Below are 21560 nucleotides of genomic sequence, written 5' to 3'. Positions count from 1 at the left end.
ATACCGCCCCAAGTCCGAGTGCAGCTGGACACTTACCCGCCAACACCATGCCAAGCGCTGCTCCTGCCTGGCCCACCACTGCTGCCGCCACCACCACTGGATGGCCCGTCGTCACCACCCCTGCCTTGAGCGCCGCAACCACCACCACCAGCGGGAGGACCACCCCGGTATGGACCGCCACAGCCACCACGCCTGCATGGACCGCCACCACCACCACCACCACCTCGGAGCAGCATCAGCTGGGGGACCCGCATTCAATATTTACGGCCCCTGCCAGGACATCCACCACCTCCAGCATGCCACAGCTGGAACAAGATCCTGGCAGGCGGTCAACAAGTGCCAGGCGGTCCCCCAGCTCCAGCCAGTCCCCAGCCTCCAGGCGTTCCAGAGGCTCAAGGCAGTCCAGAGGCTCAAGGCGGTCCAGAGGCTCAAGGCGGTCCCCGGGGTCTAGCCAGTCCTCAGGCTCAAGCGAGGACAGCAGGAAGACGACGGGCCACCGTCCTAAAAAAACAAAGAGGAGGACTCTTACCCTCCCTCCTCCCTCACCTCCCACTTCACAACTTTCCTTGCCTCAGCTCCCTTCCCCCACTTCTTTGGTTCCTCCTTCCCCTAGAACCCCTTACTCCACCCAAAGCCGTTCCTCATCCCTCCACACCCCCCAGTTTCCAGCAACTAAAAAATAATTTAAATAAATGTTATATTTTTTTTTCAAAATAATGTTTGGTTATTGTGTCTTTCGCCGCCTGCACACACTGCGCCCTACACTATGGTTTGTTTTTCTTTACTTTCTACCGGATGGTCAGCCATCCAACTCTGAAAGGGATACTATATTTCTTTTTTATATATATATATATATATATATATATATATATATATATATATATATATATATATATATATATATATATATATAACAAAAATGAAATATAGTATCCCTTTCAGAGTTGGATGGCTGACCATCCGGTAGAAAGTAAAGAAAGGGAAACCACCAAAAAAAAAAAAAAAATTTATATATATATTTATATATATATATATATATATATATATATATATATATATAAATATATATATATATTTTTTTTTTTTATGGTGGTTTCCCTTTCTTCAATTTAACCTGGGCAGATGAGTAGTGGAGTTTATTAAGACACAGTACACTGGGTACAGGTATAAAAAACCATGTATTTTATTTTTAACAAACAACAAAACTATTAAACCATTTGATCCTGCCATGCTACACGACCAACATCGGATAAAAAGTAGTCCGCAAATTGGTCCCTCATTTGGGCAACTTCGACTGAGGACCGAAGAGGGTGCTGAGTAAAATCTGGCAAAGGGTTGGCAGCAGGCTCATCCATGTCAAAGTTCGGCCGCTCCTTTGCCATAACAAAATTGTGGAGAACCACGCATGCCTTCACGACCTCATCAACTGTTTCCATTTTGAGATTGATGGCGGTGCTGAGAATTCGCCATCTGGACACTAGAATGCCAAAGGCGCACTCTACAGTCCTGCGAGCCCTCGTAAGCCTGTAGTTGAAAATTTTCTTGCGGTGGTCCAAGTCACGGCTGGAGTACGGCTTCAGCAGGTTTGGGCACATCTGAAATGCCTCATCCCCAACCACTACAAATGGCAGTGGTGGAGTTTGGGGAAGAGGCCGTGCCAGTGGAAAATTGAAATGGTTGCCGTACAACCTCCAGCCCATATCAGAGTTCTTAAAAGTCTGTGAATCGTTGCCCCGTCCGAATGCCCCTATGTCCACCGCCACAAACCGGCAGTCTGCATCCGCAATGGCCATTAGGACTGTGGAAAAGTACTTCTTGTAGTTGTAGTACTCGGAGCCACTTCTTGCGGGTTTTGTGATGCGGATGTGCTTCCCGTCCACCGCTCCTAGGCAGTTCGGGAAATTGCAGACTGCCCAGAATTTCTCCGATATTTGAAGCCACTTTTCGGCAGTGGGCAATGGCAGAAACTCCGGACACAGAACATCCCACAGAGCCCTGCAGGTGTCGGCAACAATCCCAGATAAAGTTGAGATTCCCAGCCGGTACTGGAAATGCAGGGATGAAAGACTCTCTCCAGTTGCCAGGAACCTGCCAAACATAAAAAGAAAAAATAATTATATTTCTGTCTTGGGTATTACTAAAAACACTGAAAATAAAAAAGTACATGGCCTAACTATTTTGCATGTTTTTTTAATACAACATAGCAAAAAAACATTTTATAAAGGCTTGGGATTAGTACATGCCAGAAGAAAAACCATTATGCAAAAAAGCAATTTCACAAAAATAATGTTAAAAATCAATAGCCAAAAAAAACCTAATTTTTTGGACCAAAAAAAAAAAAAAAATAAAAAGCCAAAAAAATTATGCAAACATAACAACATACATACCGTAAGGTGACAAGGAGCCTTTCTTCGGGAGGAATGGCACGCCGGAGCTGAGTGTCCCTTCTCCGGATGTTTCCTTCAACCATACCCAGCAAGTCAAGGAAGCTTTCCTGGGACATCCGTGTATAGTCAGCAAATTTCTCCGGGTTTTCCTGTAGCTCGCTGTACAGCGTGTGATATGCTCCACGGCTTGGCCGGAGTTCGATGATTGGATGCCTCCAAAACCTACGCCGCTGCCGTCTCTGCTGTCTCTCCCTCTCCCTTTCTTGCTGGCAACAAAAGACATACGCCTGAGACAGCGCAATGTCAAGATCCAGCTTGAAGCGGAAATTATCCAGACGCAGGTCCATCTTGACACCGGAAACAGCAGCAAAATCTGATGAATTCAACAGTACAGGGTCTATAAAACATTCCAATGAAACACGCCCACTGGTGACCCATTGGTGGTCAAAGATTTTGCTATTGTGAAATGTCACACCTAAAAACGCATGCGCATAAAAAACGCAACCGCATGCAAAAACGCATGTAAAACGCAAGTAACACTGCGTTATTTTGACGCATCAGCGTGCGCATGAAGAAAAAAAAACGCACATTTGTTTTGCGTTTTTCTTTGCGTTTATGCGCACGATGCGCTGCGCAAAAAAACGCTAATGTGAAACTAGCCTAAGCCCCCCCTTTGTACTTTTCTGCCTATCTTTTTCAGTCTACCAAGATGAAGAAGGCAGGGAGTAAGGCACGTGGTCGTGGGTGTGGAGTTGCAGTAGGGAGAGGACGTGGGAATTCAGCAGGGAGAGGACCTTGGGGATTCTGTGCCTGCTGCGAGCACCAGTGAGTCAGCGTCCCCCAGTTTTACAGGCAACAGTCCTTTATGCGCAGCTTTGTAGGACCTCGCCGTACCCCACTGCTGCGCGACGAACAAATTGAACCCGTTGTCGGCTGGATGCCAGCTAACGCATCAACTTCAATGACTTCCACATCCTCTCAGGGCCAGAGCACTGAAGAGCAACCATCTGTCTCTTCGCCACCTGCCAAATTGCCCAGGCAGTCAGAGAACCCTGGACAGGAGCCATATCAGTCTCTACGTCTGTTCTCTGAATCTGTTGGCTTGGAAAGAGGGGGCCAGCCAAGCAGCATTCAAGAATGTGAAGAGGGAGTATGCAGTGATGCGCAACTGCTTTGTCCCTCTGAATCTGAAGAGGCGGTAGGCCAGTGCCTATCGTCAGCACACCTCAGTACGCATCAGATGATGAGACTCAGGTGCCAGTTTCTGGTGCTGGCGAGACTACCCAGGAGAAGCAGGTGTTTGAAGAGGGGAGTGTAGATGATGAGGTCCTTGATCCATCATGGCGTGAGGAACAAGAAGGTGGTGGGAGCAGTTCTGAGGAAGAGATTCCCCGAATGGCCAAAACAGCCAAAACAGGAGGGAGAGGGAGGGGGCAGACTTGGTTGCCTGTAGCCTCCACTTCGGCACCCGTTAGGAGCATTCCTCTTCTAAAAGCCAAAAACAGGCGCTCCCAAGACTTGCAGTGCGTGGTCCTTTTTTGACACAGTTGCAGGGACATTTGCTTTGTCAAATGCAAGCTGTGTTATCAGAAAGTCAAAAGAGGGAAAAGTGTCAGCAACCTCAATACCACAAATATGTGGAAACATGTGCGGACCAAGCACGTGGTGGAGTTACAAAGATACACTGAAGACGTAGGCCAACCTACAGCACCACCTACCACCTCTTCAGCTTGTGTTGTAGCCTCTTCCTCCAGCTCACACACAGCTGGTTCGGCTTCCTCACAGGATCGCCATGGAAGAATCTCTGCCACTGTTGTCCAGAGACCCAGTGACATTCCACCCACAGCACCACGTTCCCGTTCATCCTCACTCCCAGGCCACTCTACAGCCATCGGTAGCACAGGCATGGGAGAAAAGGCGGCCATAATCGGCAAACCATCCTCGAGCACAGGCTCTGAATGCTGGCATTGCCAAACTACTGGCCCTTGAAATGCTCTCATTCAGGCTGGTGGAGACTGACACCTTCCGGAACTTCATGGCATTGGCAGTCCCACAATACACCGTGCCCAGCCGCTTTTATTTCTGCAGGCAAGCCGTCCCTGCCCTGCAAAAGCATATGGAGGGAAAAATAAAACATGCGCTACTAAACGCCGTCAGTAGCAAGGTCCACCTGACCACCGATGCGTGGACCAATAACCATGGACAGGGACGATACCTTTCCCTCACTGCCCATTGGGTCAATGTTGTGGAGCCGGGTACAGATCTGGAGTGTGGCGCTGTAATGTGTTCTGCCAACTGCAAGAATCCAGTCTGTACACATTGACTCCTCCTCATGCTCCAGTTCCTCAGAATCAGCGCTGCAGGAGCCTGTTACGACCGATATGAGCACAGCCGTGGCCAAACGTCAACAGGCCGTACTGAAATTAATTTCTTTGGGGAATCGAAGCCACACAGCGCAGGAGCTCTGGAATGCCATCAAGCAGGAGAGCGACGTGTGGTTTGTGCCAGCGAATCTCCAGCCAGGCTTGGTAGTGTGTGACAATGGCCGAAATCTGGTGGCAGCTCTGGGCCTAGGCAACCTCACTCACATCCCATGTCTGGCACATGTGCTCAACTTGGTCATGCAGAGCTTTCTGAGGGACTATCCGGATCTTGATGCACGGCTGCACAAGGTCCGCATAGAGTGCTCTCACTTGCGGCGTTCCAGCATGGCAAGATCACGCATTGCAGCTCTGCAGCGCAGATTACGCCTTCCGGAACATCGCATCATGTGACCTACCCACCAGGTGGAATTCAACGTTACATATGTTGGAGCGGTTGTGTGAGCAGCAGGCAGCAGTAATGGAGTACCAGCTGCATCAGGCGCAAACAAGTCACACTGTGCGCCGGTCACACTTCACCACCACAGAGTGGGCCTCTATGAAGGACATCTGCCTCGTTTTGCGTGCCTTCGATGATTCCACGCGGATGGCGAGTGCAGATGATGCACTAGTCAGCATGACTGTCCCCCTTATCTGCCTGCTTCAAAAAAACACTGCAAGCACTAAGGGAGGATGTTTTGGAAGAGGTGGAAGATGAGGAGTCACAAATGCCATCTGCTTCTGGACAGTCTGCGCTACGTGGTTCCTCACAAAGGCCTAGGCATGGGACACTTTGTGAGGAGGATGAGGAGGAGTCAATGGAGGACAAAGACCTCTCTCCAGAGGAGGGAGGTACACAATGCTCTAGTCAGTATGTACAGCGAGGGTGGGGTGGTGCAGAGCAGGCAGAGATGACGCCTCAAGCAGGGGACAGCGTTTCTTGGGCTGTTGGGAGTCTGCAGCACATGGTTGATTTCATGCTGCATTGCCTGAGAAACGACCGCCGCATCACCCACATTCTCAACACGGCTGATTATTGGGTGTACACCCTCCTAGATCCTCGCTACCGGGACAACTTACAAAGCCTCATACCACCGTTGAACCGGGAGCGTAAAATGCGGGAGTAACAAGACACACTGGTGCATTCCATCATGTTGCCCATTCCACCCGAGAGCAGTGCTGCTAGTGCTCTACAAAGCAGCTCTGTGCGTCGAGGCAGTGGAGGAAGCTCTGCACAAAGAGGGAGCAGAGGCAGCGCCTCAGCACAAGGCAAGACCAGTATGGTCCAAATGTGGAAAAGTTTTGTGTGCCTGCCACAAATGTCTACACCATCACAGGCGGCTACAGTCAGCAGGAGGCAACGTTTCCGTCAGATGGTGACAGACTACATGTCTTGCCCTGTCAGTGTATTCCCAGACGGCTCTTCCCCCTTCAAGTTTTGGGTCTCTAAGCTGGATACATGAACAGAGCTTAGCCAGTATGCATTGGAGGTGCTGGCTTGCCCTGCTGCTAGTGTATTATCGGAATGCGTCTTTAGTGCCGCAGGTGGTGTACTAACAGACCGTCGCACGCGACTATCGTCCGATAACGTTGACCGGCTTACTTTTCTGAAAATGAACAAGGCCTGGATCTCGCCAGAATTTGCCAGTCCTCTTCCAGAATAAATAATTGGTTGGCAACAGTATCCAGGTCTCCTGTTCTGTTCATGTTTCTACCACCTGAACTGTAATCCCTGGGCTCCAACACCGCCAGTTGTTGCTCAGAAGTGCCGTCTGCACAGAGAAAAACACATGCTCCAGTGTTAGTGGTGTTCAGTAACGCTAGCTGCTCCCCTGCTGTGTGTCCGGTAATGTCTACTGCTGCCTCCACATTCACACTACTACTGATTTCAAACATGCTCCAATTAGGCCTCTGGCTCCACTCTGTCTCTAGTGTTTCCCCTGGCCTCCAACACCACCAGTTGCTGCACAGAAGTGCCGTCTGCACAATCAACACTTGTTCCTGTGTTACTGGGGTTCAGTAACGTCAACTGATCCCCTGATGTGTGTCCGGCAATGTCTCCTGCTCTGTCGACATTCCCCTACAGGGGATCAACTGACGTGACTGAACCCCAGTAACACAGGAACAAGTGTTGATTGTGCAGACCGCACTTTTGAGCAGCAACTGGCGGTGTTGGAGGCTAGGGTAAATAATAGAGACAGTGGAGCCAGAGGCCTAATTGGAGCACGGTTAAAATCAGTAGTAGTCTACAACCGATATTAAACTTGATGAAATTAGGCCTCATCCTACACCCTGATTGACCCTGGGCTCCAACATCGCCAGTTGCTGCTCAGAAGTTTCTTTGGCACGGGTACTCCCTCCTGCCCAGCCTAGTTCCAGCACGCCAGCTGTTTCCGGGTAGTGTCAACGTCACTTTGCCACCAAAACGTTGTCCTGTCGTGTTTCGGTCGGGTTAGCCGAGTCTATGGTGCCTGCAGTTTAGGTGCTTCCTATGTGGGCTGCGGGTTCTGGTAATAAAGGCTGGTTCCGTAGTGCCAATAGGACAAGCACCCCCTGTAAGGACTGTGGGTTTCGGTAAATGCGGCCGGCTCGCGGCCTTGCAACTTTGTTTTTCCATGGGTACCTTCTGCTACCCATCCGGGTTCCAGTACCGTCAGCTGGTTCTCGGCAGTGCCTTTGGCTGAGGTGCTTCCTTCTCGGTATTCGAGCTCCAGCAACGTCTGCTGGTCCTTGGTAGTGCTTTCTAGCACAGGTACCTCCTGCTTAGTAACCGGGTTCCAGCACCGTCAGCTGGTCCTCGGTAGTGCCATTGGCTATTGTTCCTTCTGCTGCCCCTCTGGGTTCCAGCATCGTCAGCTGGTCCTCGCTAGTTCCATTTACTCTTGCAGCTTCTGCTACCCATCCGGGTTCCAGTACCGTCATTTGGTTCTTGGCAGTGCCTTTGGCTGAGGTGCCTCCTTCTCGGAATCCAAGTTCCAGCAACATCTGCTGGTCCTTGGTAGTGCTTTCTAGCACAGGTACCTCCTGCTTCGTAACCGGGTTCCAGTACCATCAGCTGGTCCACGGTTGTGCCATTGGCTCTGTTCCTTCTGCTGCCCCTCCGGGTTCCAGCACCGTCAGCTGGTTCTCGGCAGTGTCTTTGGCACGGGTACTCCCTCCTGCCCAGCTTGGTTCCAGCACGCCAGCTGTTTCCGGCAAGTGTCAGCGTCACTTTGTCACCAATACGTTGTCCTGTCGTGTTGTGGTCGGGTTAGCCAAGTCTATGGTGCCTGCAGTTTAGGTGCTTCCTATGTGGGCTGTGGGTTCTGGTAATAAAGGCTGGTTCCGTAGTGCCAATAGGACAAGCACCCCCTGTAAGGACTGTGGGTTTCGGTAACTGCGGCCGGCTCGCGGCCTTGCAACTTTGTTTTTCATGGGTACCCTCTGCTACCCATCCGGGTTCCAGTACCGTCAGCTGGTTCTCGGCAGTGCCTTTGGCTGAGGTGCCTCCTTCTCGGTATCCGAGTTCCAGCAATGTCTGCTGGTCCTTGGTAGTGCTTTCTAGCACAGGTACCTCCTGCTTAGTAACCGGGTTCCAGCACCGTCAGCTGGTCCTCGCTAGTTCCATTGGCTCTTGCAGCTTCGGCTACCCATCCGGGTTCCAGTACCGTCAGCTGGTTCTCGGCAGTTCCTCAGCCTTCTTGTACCTTCTGCTACATTTCCAAGTTCAAGCTTTTGGAAATGGTTTTTGTTTATTATCACTCTGGATCTCCCTGACGACAACCCTGAAGACCACCCCGAAGAAGACGACGGCCACAAAAACGATGACCCTGAAGACGACCCGAAACACCACCCCGAAGAAGACCAAAAAGATGACCCTGAAGAAGATGACCAAGAGGACAAAGAACATGAAGACAACGACCAAGAAGCAGAAGACCAAGAAACAGAGCAAAAGATATTATTTAAATTATAAGCAGAAGAGTAAGCAGTGTATTTGGTTGAGTCCGTTCCTGCTCGTGGTGCCCCTGGAAAATGCCTGCTGCTGCAGGCCAAACTGAACGCGGACAAATCCTGCTGTAAATCTTTTGTGACAGGCAGAACGGAAGGTGCAATCTTCAAACTTTTATAAACAACAACTATAGGAATGCCTGTCACAAATAAGAATATGAGGAAGAAGAAGAATAGGAAGAAGATGAAGTAGAATATGAAGAATAATAGTTGAATAAGAAGAATATGAATAATGGAAAAAAAAAAAAAAAAAAAGAAAAAAAAAGAAGAATAATAGGAAGGTGAAGAAGAAGATGAATAAGGTGAAGAAGTAGTTGATGAAAAAGATGCTGCTGCTGAGGATCATGAAGGAGAAAGTGTGGGAGAAGTAAACAAGAAGGTGAAGAGCATGGAAGTAGTGAAACATACATATCTGACAAAATATAAAAAAAAAGGTTAACATTGTCAATATCTTTGTAACTCCGAACGTCTTTTAAAAAAAAAAAAAAAAAAAAAAAAAAAATGTATTCCTGCTATTCCATTTGATTGGGCTAAACCTCTATGCCTTTAATGTCTCCTCCACCTCCCCCAATACATTCTACATTATTCTGAGTTGTTTTTCTTCATGTAGAATTAACCTACAAGAAAGGTTTTTTTTTAATTCCGATATTTCTGTCCCATTGACTTGCATTGGTTTCCGGTATCGGAATCGGCGATACCCAATACTTTTTTGGTATCGGTCCGATCTAATCCGATATTTCACGATATCGGATGGTATCGCTCAACACTATTGCTGTGTGTGTCTGTGTGTGTTTGTGTAGGTGGAGGAGAAGGCAATGACGGGGGTGATGGAGAGGGACATGATGGGGATGTTGGGGGAGGAGGAAATGATGGAAGTGGTGGAAAGGGCAATGATGGGGGTGGGGGAGAAGGTAATGATGGTAGTGGAAAAGACAATGATGGGAGTGTGAGGCAATGATGGGGGTGGTGGAGGAGAAGGCAATGATGGAGGTGATGGAAAGGGCAATGTTGAGGTGGTGGAAAGGGTAATGATAGAGGTAGTTTAAATCTCAATGATGGAGGTAGTTTGCAGCATATATAATGGTATTTAACTCTTTCCAGCAACTTCACTGAATCCTGCATGTGTTCAACCTCTATCATTCATGTTTGCAGCATATATAATGGTATATAGTTATTTCAACTCACCCTGCTTGTCCCCTTATGCTATTGAGGTCAAGTAACTTTTCAAAGTGGTTTATGATCCATGTAGGCCTGGACACTTGTATATCTGCTAAATACATTTATTGTGTCCTGCTGTCCTAACTTAGTTTGATTGCTAACGAGTAAGGAGAGAAAGAAAAAAAAAAAAAAAAAAAAGATCTTAGAAGTGGCCTTCTATAAATTCAGAGCTAGCCTGGGGACAGCATTTATGCAGGGGGCATTTATGTACATGTAATCAAAGTACATGTATCTAAGTACGCTGGCAGTTATAACATGGCAGTTAGACAGGGCAGGAGACAGGTAAGACACATAAATATATCTCTTCCCTGTACATTTGGGCAACCCCAAATATTTACCACATGCATTTGTATAATTCATATCCTGGCCGCTGCATTTATAACACATTCACCGCCCTGGTATTAACTCTCTACACTCCGTCCATATTGGCCACTCACTCCTTTCCTCTCTTATGTATAGCACACTCTTTTCACATTGCTAAATTGCAGAGATCCATTCAGTCCCACCATTCAACATCAGAGACGCTCTCACAAATCACTTAACTATCTGCTCACTCTTTCTATCCTTCTCCTAGTCGCAGGAGACATTGCTCCCAACCCTGGTCCCTCATGTTATAGAAAGTCAAACCCCCCCAACTGCTACACTCAGAAATCCCTCTAATCTTATTAATATTCCCTGCATGCCATCTGTCTCTCTTAATTGTGCACTTAGGAATTCTCGCTCAGTGTGTAACAAACTCTCCTTCATTCATGACTTTTTCCTTTCTAATTCTCTTAACCTCCTGGCTCTTACTGAAACCTGGATTCAGCAGTCAGACACTACCGCTGCTGCTCTATCATACGGGGGGACTACACTTCTCTCATACCCCAAGATCAGACAATAGAGCAGGTGGAGTTGGTCGACTCCTATCATCAAAATGTACCTTTCAGGTTATCCCTCAAGTACCCTCACTTGTCTTTCCTTCTTTTGAGGTCCATGCCGTCAGACTCTACACCCCCTTCTCCATGCGAGTGGCGGTGGTATATCGTCCTCCCGGCCCCTCCCATCAGTTCCTGGATCATTTTGCCACTTGGCTTCCACATTCTCTCTCCTGTGACATCCCTACCCTCATCATGGGCGATTTCAACATCCCTAATGCTCTTCCACTGTCCCCATCTGCTACTCATCTTTTATCTCTAACCTCCTCGTTTGGCCTTTCGCAGCTTACTAATTCTCCAAACGCATGAAGACGGGAACTCCCTCGACTTGGTCTTCTCTCGGCTTTGTGCAGTGGATGATTTTGTAAACTCCCCTCTCCCGCTCTCTGACCACAACCTTCTTTCATTCTCTATCAAGAACTGCCAGGCTGCTCAGTTCACCCCCACTGCCCATATTTATAGAAACATACAGGCCATTAACACCCAGAAACTTATGAAGAACTTGCACACTTCATTGGCCCCCATCTCCTCCCTTTCATGTCCTGATTCTGCATTGAAGCATTACAATGAAACACTTCAAAGTGCCCTGGATGAATTTGCACCCCCTATACATAGAACACCACAACACAGACGGCGACAACCCTGGCACACCCTGCAAACACGTTTCCTGCAGCGGTGCTCCAGGTGCGCTGAACGTCTGTGGAGAAAATCCAACCTACCCGAAGATTTCATCCATTTTAAGTTTATGCTTCGAACATACAACACTGACCTTCACCTCTCAAAACAAACCTATTTCAACACCCTCATCACCTCACTGTCCAATAACCTGAAATGTCTCTGACACTTTTCATTCTCTACTCAACCCAAGAATGCAGGCCCCTACCACGGAGCTTCGAGGTGACGATCTGGCCAATTACTTAAAAGAAAAAATTGACCATATCCGACAGGAAATTATCTCCCAATCACCTCATACCATGCACTGTCCTCCCTCCCCCACTGCATCTTGCTCACTCTCTGACTTTGAACCAGTCACAGAAGAAGAAGTAAGCAGGCTCCTTGCATCTTCTCGCCCAACCACTTGCACCAGTGACCCATTTCCATCACATCTACTCCAGACCCTTTCCCCTGCTGTCACCCCTCACCTAACTAAAATATTTAACCTCTCTCTCTTCTGGTATATTTCCCTCCTCATTTAAGCATGCCATCATACATCCACTACTTAAAAAAACATCCCTTGACCAAAACTGTGCCGCTAACTATAGACCTGTTTCTAATCTTCCCTTCATCTCTAAACTCCTGGTCCACTCCCGTCTTATCTGCTATCTCTCAGAAAACTCTCTTCTCGACCCTCTCCAATCCAGTTTCCGCTCTTTACATTCTACTGAAACTGCCCTCAGTAAAGTCTCTAATGATCTACTAACAGCTAAATCAAATGGTCATTACTCCATGCTAATTCTCTTGGATCTCTCTGCAGCATTCGACACTATGGATCATCAGATCCTCCTCACTATGCTCCGTTCCATTGGCCTCAAGGACACCGTTCTCTACTGGTTCTCCTCCTATCTCTCTGACCGTTCCTTTACAGTATCTTTTGCTGGCTCCTCCTCCTCTCATCTTCCCCTTACTGTTGGGGTTCCTCAAGGATCGGTTCTAGGCCCCCTCCTCTTCTCTTTGTATACTGCCTCTATTGGTCAAACAATCAGTAGATTTGGTTTCCAGTACCATCTCTACGCTGACGACACCCAATTATACGCTTCTTCTCCTGACATCACGTCAGCCTTTCTAGAAACACCGGCGATTGTCTAAACGCTGTGTCTAACATCATGTCCTCACTATATCTGAAACTGAACCTGTCAAAGACTGAACTCCTTGTGTTTCCTCCTGCTACTAATGTACCTATACCCGACATTGCCATTTCCGTGTGTGGTTCCACTATTACTCCCCAGCAACATGCCTGCTGTCTTGGGGTCATACTTGACTCTGAGCTTTCCTTTGTCCCCCACATCTGATCACTGGCTCGCTCTTGTTATCTGCACCTCAAAAACATTTCTAGAATTCAACCTTTTCTTACTTTTGACTCTGCAAAAACTCTTAGGCTGTGTGCCCACGTAGCGTTTTTGCCGCGATTTATGGCGTGAAAACGTTTAAAAATCGTGTACAGAACGCCCCCCATGCATTCCTATGGCATTCCGCACATGCTGTGCTAATGCTGCGCTTTTTTCCGCGGCGGAATCGCATCGCGGAAAAAAAAAAAAAAAAAAAAAAAAAAAAAAAAAAAAAAAAAAAAATCGCAGCATGCTCATTCTTTTGTGCGGAATCGCAAACAATTGCCGCGATTCTGCACCCATAGGAATGCATGAGAATTGCTTACTTCCCGCATGTGGCTATGCCCACCATGAGGGAAGTTAAGCGTCTCATGTGCGGTTGGTACCCACGGTGTGGAGGAGAGGAGACTGTCCTCCAGGCCCTGGGTACCATACCCCTGTAAAAAAAAAAAAAAAAAAAAAAATCAGGACATATTGTACTTCATGTTAGTGGTAAAATTTCATTCATATAACTTGCATTTATTTGTGAAAAAAACGGAAATTTGGTGAAAATTTAGAAAATTTTGCAATTTTCAAACTTTGAATTTTTATGCTCTTAAATCACAGAGATATGGCACTCAAAAAAACTTAATAATTAACATTTCCCACATGTTTACTTTACATCAGCACAATTTGGGAACCAAAATTTTTTTTTGGTAGGAAGTTACAAGGGTTAAAAGTTGATCAGCGATTTCTCATTTTTACAACACCATTTTATTTTTACGGACCACATCACATTTGAAGCTACTTTGAGGGGTCTATATGATAGAAAATACCCAAAAGTGACACCATTCTAAAAACTGCACCCCTCAAGGTGCTCAAAACCACATTCAAGAAGTTTATTAACCCTTCAGGTGCTTCACAGGAATTTTTTGAATAAAAAAAAAAAAAAATAAATAAATAAATAAATAAAATAATAATGAACATTTAACTTTTTTCACAATAAAAATTACTTCAGGTTCAATTTTTTTATTTTATCAAGGGTAACAGGAGAAATTGGACTGGAAAAGTTATTGTTCAATTTGTCCTGGGTACGCTTATACCTGATATGTGGGGGGGGGGGGAAAATCACTGTTTGGGCGCATGGCAGAGATCGGAAGGGAAGGAGCACCGTTTGACTTTTTCACTGCAAAATTGGCTGGAATTCAGATCGGATGCCATGTCAAGTTCGGAGAGCTCCTGATGTGCCTAAACAGTGGAACCCCCCAAGTGACCCCATTTTGGAAACTAGACCCCCCCAAGGAACTTATCTAGATATGTGGTGAGCACAGAAGTTTATAGCGTACAGCCGTACAATTAAAAAAAAAAAAAATCATATTTTTTCCACAAAAATTATCTTTTCACCCCCAATTGTTATTTTCCCAAGAGTAACAGGACCCCAAAAGTTATTGTGCAATTTGTCCTGAGTACGCTGATACCTGATATGTGGGGGTAAACCACTATTTGGGCGCATGGCAGAGCTCGGAAGGGAAGCAGCGCCATTTGACGTTTTTGGCTGGAATTGAGATCGGACGCCATGTCGCGTTTGGAAAGCCCCTGATGTACCAAAACAGTGGAAACCCCCCCCCCCAATTCTAACTCCAACCCTAACGGGAAGATGGAAATAAATACATTTTTTTAAATTTTATTATTTTTCCCTAACTAAGGGGGTGATAACGGGGGGGGGCGTGGGTTTGATTTACTATTTATGGCGGGTTTTTATATTTGGCAGCTGTCACACGCTAATAGACGCTTTTTATTGTAAAAAGTTTATGCATCACCACATTTTGAGAGCTATAATTTTTCCATATTTTGACCCACCAAGTCATGTGAGGTCTTATTTTTTGCGGGACGAGTTGACGTTTTTATTGGTACCATTTTCGGGAATGTGACATTTTTTGATCGCTTTTTATTCCGATTTTTGGGACGCAGAATCAACAAAAAACAGCGTTTCATGAATTTCTTTTGGGAGGCTGCGTTTACACCGTGAGATAAAATTGATAAAGCGGTTTTATTCTTCGGATCAGTACAGTTACAGAGATACCTCATTTATGACTTTATGTTTTGGCGCTTTAATGCAATGAAAACAATTTTATATAAAAAAATCAATTATTTTTGCATCACTATTCTGCAAGCTATAACTTTTTTATTTTTTCGCTGATGATGCTGTATGGCGGCTTGTTTTTCGTGGGACAAACTGACGTTTTCAGTGGTACCATGGTTATTTATATCCGTCTTTTTGATCGCGCGTTATTGCACTTTTTGTTCGGCGGTATGACGATAAATCTTTATTTTTTGCTTCGTTTTTTATTTAAGGGGTTCAATAAAGGGGTTAACTATGGGACAGTTTTATAGGGTGGGTCGTTACGGACGCGGCGATACCAAATATGTGTACTTTTATTGTTTTTTTGTTTTAATTTATTTAGCGATTTTTTATAAATTATTTTTACCTTTTTTTTTTTTTTTTTTTTAACTTTATTACAATGTCCCAAGGGGGACATAACTCTCATGTGACAGATCGCTGATCTGTCACATCACAGATCGCTGTGACAGATCAGCGATCTGTCACAGGCAGTGCAGAAGGCTTCCTCGTGCCTGCGCTTTGCAGGCATGAGGAAGCTGCCTCCCTGCAGGCCCCCGAAGGTCGCCGCCATTTTGGATTCGGGGACCTGCAGGGAAGGAGACCCCCGCAGCAGCGCTGCACATCGCGCTGCTGTGGGGGTCTCAGGGAAGCACAGAGGGAGCCCCATCCCGATGCTTCCCTAAACCTCCAGTACACTGCGATCGTGTTTGATCGCAGTGTGCCAGGAGTTAATGTGTCGGGGCGGTCCGTGACCGCCCCTGACACATAGTGCCGGGTGTCAGCTGTGATAATCAGCTGACACCCGGTCGTGATCAGCTGCGCTCCCCCGTGAGCGCAGCTGATCGCGCTAGACGTACTATTCCGTCCTTGGGACTTAGGTCCCAGGTCACATGGACGGAATCGTACGTCTAATGTAGGAAAGGGGTTGAATAGTACAAGCAAAACACCAGTGTCAACGTCTACAGTGAGGAGGCGACTCCGGGATGCTGGCCTTCAGGGCAGAGTGGCAAAGAAAAAGCCATAATCGGAGACTGGTTAATAAAAAGGAAAAGATTATTATGGGCAAAAGAACACAGACATTGGACAGAGGAAGATTGGAAAAAAAGTGTTATGGACAAACGAATCCAAGTTGAGGTGTTTGGATCGCACAGAAGAACATTTGTGAGACGCACAACAACTGAAAAGATGCTGGAAGAGTGCCTGACACCATCTGTCGAGCATGGTGGAGGTAATGTGATGGTCTGGGGTTGCTTTGGTGCTGGTAAAGTGGGAGATTTGTACAAGGTAAAAGGGATTTTGAATAAGGAAGGCTATCACTCCATTTTGCAACGCCATGCCATACCCTGTGGACAGCGCTTGATTGTAGCCAATTTCATCCTACAACAGGAGAATGACCCCAAGCACACCTCCAAATTATGCAAGAACTATTTAGGGAAGAAGCAGGCTGCTGGTATTCTATCTGTAATGGAGTGGCCAGCGCAGTCACCAGATCTCAGCCCCATTGAGCTGTTGTGGGAGCAGCTTGACCGTATGGTACGCAAAAAGTGCCCATCAAGCCAAACCAACTTGTGGGAGGGGCTTCTGGAAGCATGGGGTGAAATTTCTCCAGATTACCTCAGCAAATTAACTGCTAGAATGTCAAAGGCCTGCAATGCTCTAATTGCTGCAAAGGAGTATTCTTTGACGGAAGCAAAGTTTGAAGGAGAAAATGTATTATTTCAAATAAAAATCTATTTTTCGAACCTTTTCAATGTCTGGACTAGATTTTAAATTCATTTGGCAACTCATTTGATTAATAAAAGAATGAGTTTTCATGGAAAACACGAAATTGTCTGGGTGACCCCAAACTTTTGAACAGTAGTGTATATGTAGCTTTGTCGCCATAAAAGGAGGGGAGTCCAGACACATTTCTTGCACAGGGGCCCCAAGCTATCAGTGTCCGCCCCTGGAACATAGTGCTGACATAAGTGTAGCACATAAAGCCACTATGTCTATAGGTATAAGTATAACTTCCATCTTATAACTATACTATAGTGTCGACATGTCAGAGTTACCTGAAATCTGGGATCCCGCTGTCTGTGCTGATTCCAGCGCCAACCATGACCAATACATGACGGTAGAAGCCATCCTTCATTTTCTTGGCCACATCCGTGATGGAGGTAGAGCTGCTCTTAACGCTATGGGCTAGCACCAAACTGTGGGGAAGCGGAGATTAGATCTTTTACAAAAATAATACATTCATGTACTGTGGATACACAATCTCCACTTATAAGCATTGTGCTTGGATAGAAGGCATGTCACTGTATATAATACTTGCCGCGGACATGAGATAAGTCCAGTTTTGCTGCCATGCGATAGTGAGAACTTATTTCTTCCAGTAAGTGGCAGCAGATGAAACGGGCTTCCATGGATCCTCCGCACTGAAGGAAAGAGTTAAAAGATGAAGAGGGCGGTGTAAAGATGAGCAGTATCGAGGTTCATTATTATATCTTACCTCTCAGTATTGGTGATGATGACGCCACCAGAACCATTTTCTTAAAGGGCTGGTAGGAAACACATAGTAAAGCCATATTTTCTCCCTGTGAGACTGCACAGAATATATACTAAGAGCCTAAATGGTGCATTTATAGGAAAAAATAATCTCTCTCTGCTTTCTGTAACTGTGCAAATACAATAGTGTCTGTCGGAGCCAATGACCCTACAGCAGCCTCTGCTCTGCAAATACAGCGTGTTATGTATATAGTTGTGCTTCCTGTGCTGGGCTGTCATGTGTCGCCTGTGACCGCCTGCTGTCTGGGTACTCCCCATCATACACTATCCCTATAGGCTCCTAGTGCAGTCAGTCTAGGTGGCGGTGATCCCAGCAACCTTGACTCTGCTGCCTCCCCCGATTAACCTCTGTGCTACTGGAAGAAAACAACTACGGTAGATGATGAGAAGCCATAGAGCCTGGACATATCTGTAACACTGCCATGCATTTATATAGGCTGACACATTGCATCCACAGATACACTAACCCTTTCAGCCCTAGGCAATTTTCAATTTTTCGTTTTTTTCCCTCCCCTTCTTCCAAGAGCCATAGCTTTTTTTTATTTTTCCCATCAGTATAGCCATATGAAGGATCTTTTTTTTTGCGGGACGAATTGTACTTTTGAATGACACCATTGATTTTACCATACAGCATACTGAAAAATGGGAAAAAAAATTCCAAGTGCGGTGAAATTACAAACATAAAAGTGCAATTTCACAATTGTTTTTGGGGTTTTTATCTACCATGGTCACTATATTTGTAAAAATTATCTGGTAATATGATTCTCCAGGTCAGTACGAGTACGCAGATACCAAAGATGTATAGTTTATTATTCAAGTAGTGGAAAAAATAATCAGAAATGTTTGCGTTTGTTGCCATTTTCCCAGACCCATTACGTTCTCATTTTTCAGGATATGGCACTGGGTGAGAGCTTATTTTTTGCTTCCCTGAACTGACATTTTTATTGATACTATTTAAGGGTAGATATGACGTTTTGATCGCCTGTTATTTTTATTGCAATGTTGCAGCGACCAAAAACCCAAAATTCTGTTGTTTTAATTTTTTTCTTGTTTTGCTGTTTACCGATCAGAGGGACGCCGACAGGAGGGACTTGTGACACCCTTACGGACGGTGAGTGTTAAATGCCACTGTCAGTGATTGACGGCAGCATTTAACTTGTGAACAGCCACAGGTGCCACCTACAGCTGTTAGAGGCACTTGATGAATGATTAGATCCGCTGTCACGTGTCATGGAATAAAGTGGGCTCAGCACTGGAGCCGCATCAAAGGCAGGGACGGAGGTACAAGTTATCGGTCATAAAAGGGATAAAAAAAAAAAAAAAAAAAAAAGGTTAGCCAGTTGAAAAAAAGATTGTTCTCAGGGGGAGAAACAAAATAATAATCTTGTAGTTATGATACCTTTTAACCCCTTTTCGACCTTGGACATATAGGTACGTCTCCCTGCACATGATGTGGACTCCATTGGCTGTTAACATGGCAAATGCCGCTGTTAGGCTATGTGCACACGCTGCGGATCCGCTGCGGATTTGGCCTCTGCGGATCCGCAGCAGTTCTGAAGACAATGTACAGTACAATGTAAGTCTATGTGATTTACAATCTGCTGTGCACATGCTGCGGATTTTCAACTGCGGAAAAGCTGCGGCTTTGAATCCGCAAAAAGAACTGACGTCTCCGCCCCACACCACGAGCTGTCAGCCCTGCACCCCACACCATGCTCAGCCCTGCGCCCCACACCATGAACCATCAGACCTGCGCCCCACAACACGAGCCATCGGACCTCAGTCTCACCTACTGTTATCGGGAATATGCGCGAGAGCGTCGTATGACTGGCTGTTGCGTCCCAACTCCAGGTGATACTTGAAGGCACGAGTCCTCAAAGTTGCCTACAATCAGGAGACATCTGGTCACTCACCAAAAAATATCAGATACATAGAGAAGGAGACGAGAGCTTGTGCATGGCATTACCTGACTTTTCAGGTCGTCCGCAGTCTCCGAAATAGGCAATGTTGGTAATTGAATCAGCAGCTCTGGCAAACCCACACCTTCCAGGAGACGCAGCACCTGGGAATAAAGGCAACAGCTTACTAGAGGCAGAATATGGATCATACTGCAGTGTATCAAACAGTGGAGAGGTAGAAATACACGCTCATGAATGCGTGCCGAGAGGCAGAAATGCGAGCTCCTGAATGCGTGGAGACGCAGCACCTGGGAATAAAGGCAACAGCTTACTACAGGCAGAATACGGATCATACGGCAGAGTGGCAAATGGTGGAGAGGTAGAAATGCACGCTCCTGAATGCGTGCCGAGAGGCAGAAATGCGAGCTCCTGAAAGAGCACCTACCGCTCCTAAATGCGTGCCGAGAGGCAGAAATGTGCGCTCCTGAATGTGTGGAGACGTAGCACCTGGGAATAAAGGCAACAGCTTACTACAAGCAGAATACAGATAATACGGCAGAGTGGCAAATGGTGGAGACGCAGAAATGCGCGCTCCTGGATGTGCGCCTTCTGCTCCTTAGGGTTCACGTTGCGGATTCTGCTGCAAATTTTTCCACGCAGATTTGGCTAAATCCGCAGGTCAAATGACCTGCGTTTTACCTGTGGATTTAGTGCGGATTAGCCTGCAGTTTTCCCCTGCGGTTTGACACCTGTAATGGAGCAGGTGTCAAACCGCTGTGGATTCCGCCCCTAAGTGACATGCTGCAAATTTAAAACCAGAACAAATCCGCGCGGAAAAATACGCAACGTGTGCACTGCGTTTTTCATTTTCCATAGACTTAAATGGTACTGTACAACGCAGCAGAAACTGCTGCGGATCAGCAGGGCAAAATCCGCAACATGTGCACACACCCTAAATGTGCACCAAGAGGCAGAAATGTGTGCTCCTGAATGCGTGGAGACGCAGCACCTGGGAATAATGGCAACAGCTTACTATAGGCAGAATATGGATCATACGGCAGAGTGGCAAACGGTGGAGAGGCAGAAATGCGCAGAGTTGCTGCACCTGTGAAATGCACCCAGCCCTTGTGAAATGGGGCCAGCACTTGTGAAAAGTGCGCCCATCACCTGTGAAATATACGCCCAGCACCTGTGAAATATGCGCCCAGCACCTGTGAAATGCGCAGACGCTGGACCTGTGAAAAGTGCGCCCATCAACTGTGAAATATGCGCAGACACTGCACCTGTGAAAAGTGCCCAGCACCTATGAAAAGCACGCCCAGCACCTGTGAAATATGCGCCCAGCACTTGTGAAATGCGCAGACGCTGCACCTGTAAAAAGCGCGCCCAGCACCTGTGAAATGCAGACGCTGCACCTGTGAAAAGAGCACAGCCCAGCACCTGTGAAATATGCGCCCAGCACTAGTGAAATGCGCAGACGCTGCACTTGTGAAAAGCGCCCAGCACCTGTGAAATATGCGCCCAGCACTTGTGAAATGCGCCCAGCACCTGTGAAATGCAGACGCTGCACCTGTGAAAAGCGCCCAGCCCAGCACCTGTGAAATATGCGCCCAGCACTAGTGAAATGCGCAGACGCTGCACCTGTGAAAAGCGCCCAGCACTTGTGAAATGCACAGACGCTGCACTTGTGAAAAGCGCAGATACTGCACCTGTGAAAAGCGTGCCCAGCACTTGTGAAATGCGCAGACGCTGCACCTGTGAAAAGCGCCCAGCACCTGTGAAATGCAGACACTGCACCTGTGAAATGCACAGACACTGCACCTGTGAAATATGCGCCCAGCACCTGTGAAATGCACAGACACTGCACCTGTGAAGTATGCGCCCAGCACCTGTGAAAAGTGCAGACGCTGCACCTGTGAAAAGTGCCCAGCATTTGTGAAATGTGCAGATGCTGCACCTGTGAAATATGCACACAGCACCTGTGAAATGCGCAGACGCTGCACCTGTGAAATGCGCAGACGCAGCACCTGTGAAATGCGCAGACGCAGCACCTGTGAAAAGCGCAGACGCTGCACCTGTGAAAAGCGCAGACGCTGC

General features: G+C 46.8%; 1 protein-coding gene across 17 annotated transcripts in view; it reads right to left on the bottom strand.

Moving 5' to 3' along the window:
• SIRT3 (sirtuin 3) overlaps nt 1–21560 on the bottom strand; it is an 84734-nt gene that overhangs the window by 62811 nt on the left and 363 nt on the right. For 5 of the 17 annotated variants that reach the window (XM_073573982.1, XM_073573989.1, XM_073573981.1 and 2 more), the window contains exons 2-7: nt 19532–19627; nt 19355–19449; nt 17510–17602; nt 17333–17435; nt 17070–17210; nt 1069–2088 (exon numbers count right to left, since the gene is read on the bottom strand). In XM_073573982.1, the coding sequence (XP_073430083.1) occupies nt 1209–2088; nt 17070–17210; nt 17333–17435; nt 17510–17585 (1200 nt within the window). In that variant the 5' untranslated portion in view covers nt 17586–17602; nt 19355–19449; nt 19532–19627 and the 3' untranslated portion in view covers nt 1069–1208. Of the gene's footprint in view, nt 1–1068; nt 2089–17069; nt 17211–17332; nt 17436–17509; nt 17603–19354; nt 19450–19531; nt 19628–19908; nt 19971–21033; nt 21423–21442; nt 21556–21560 lie in introns of those variants that run through there. The other 12 variants (XR_012231834.1, XR_012231836.1, XR_012231835.1 and 9 more) reach the window with 6 other exon arrangements.

This window comes from Dendrobates tinctorius, unplaced genomic scaffold (genome assembly GCF_039654945.1).
Source record: "Dendrobates tinctorius isolate UK_male_01 unplaced genomic scaffold, ASM3965494v1 ptg000037l, whole genome shotgun sequence".
NCBI lineage: Eukaryota > Metazoa > Chordata > Amphibia > Anura > Dendrobatidae > Dendrobates > Dendrobates tinctorius.
Note: the sequence above shows the minus strand (reverse complement) of the source record. Positions and strands in the feature narration are given on the sequence as shown.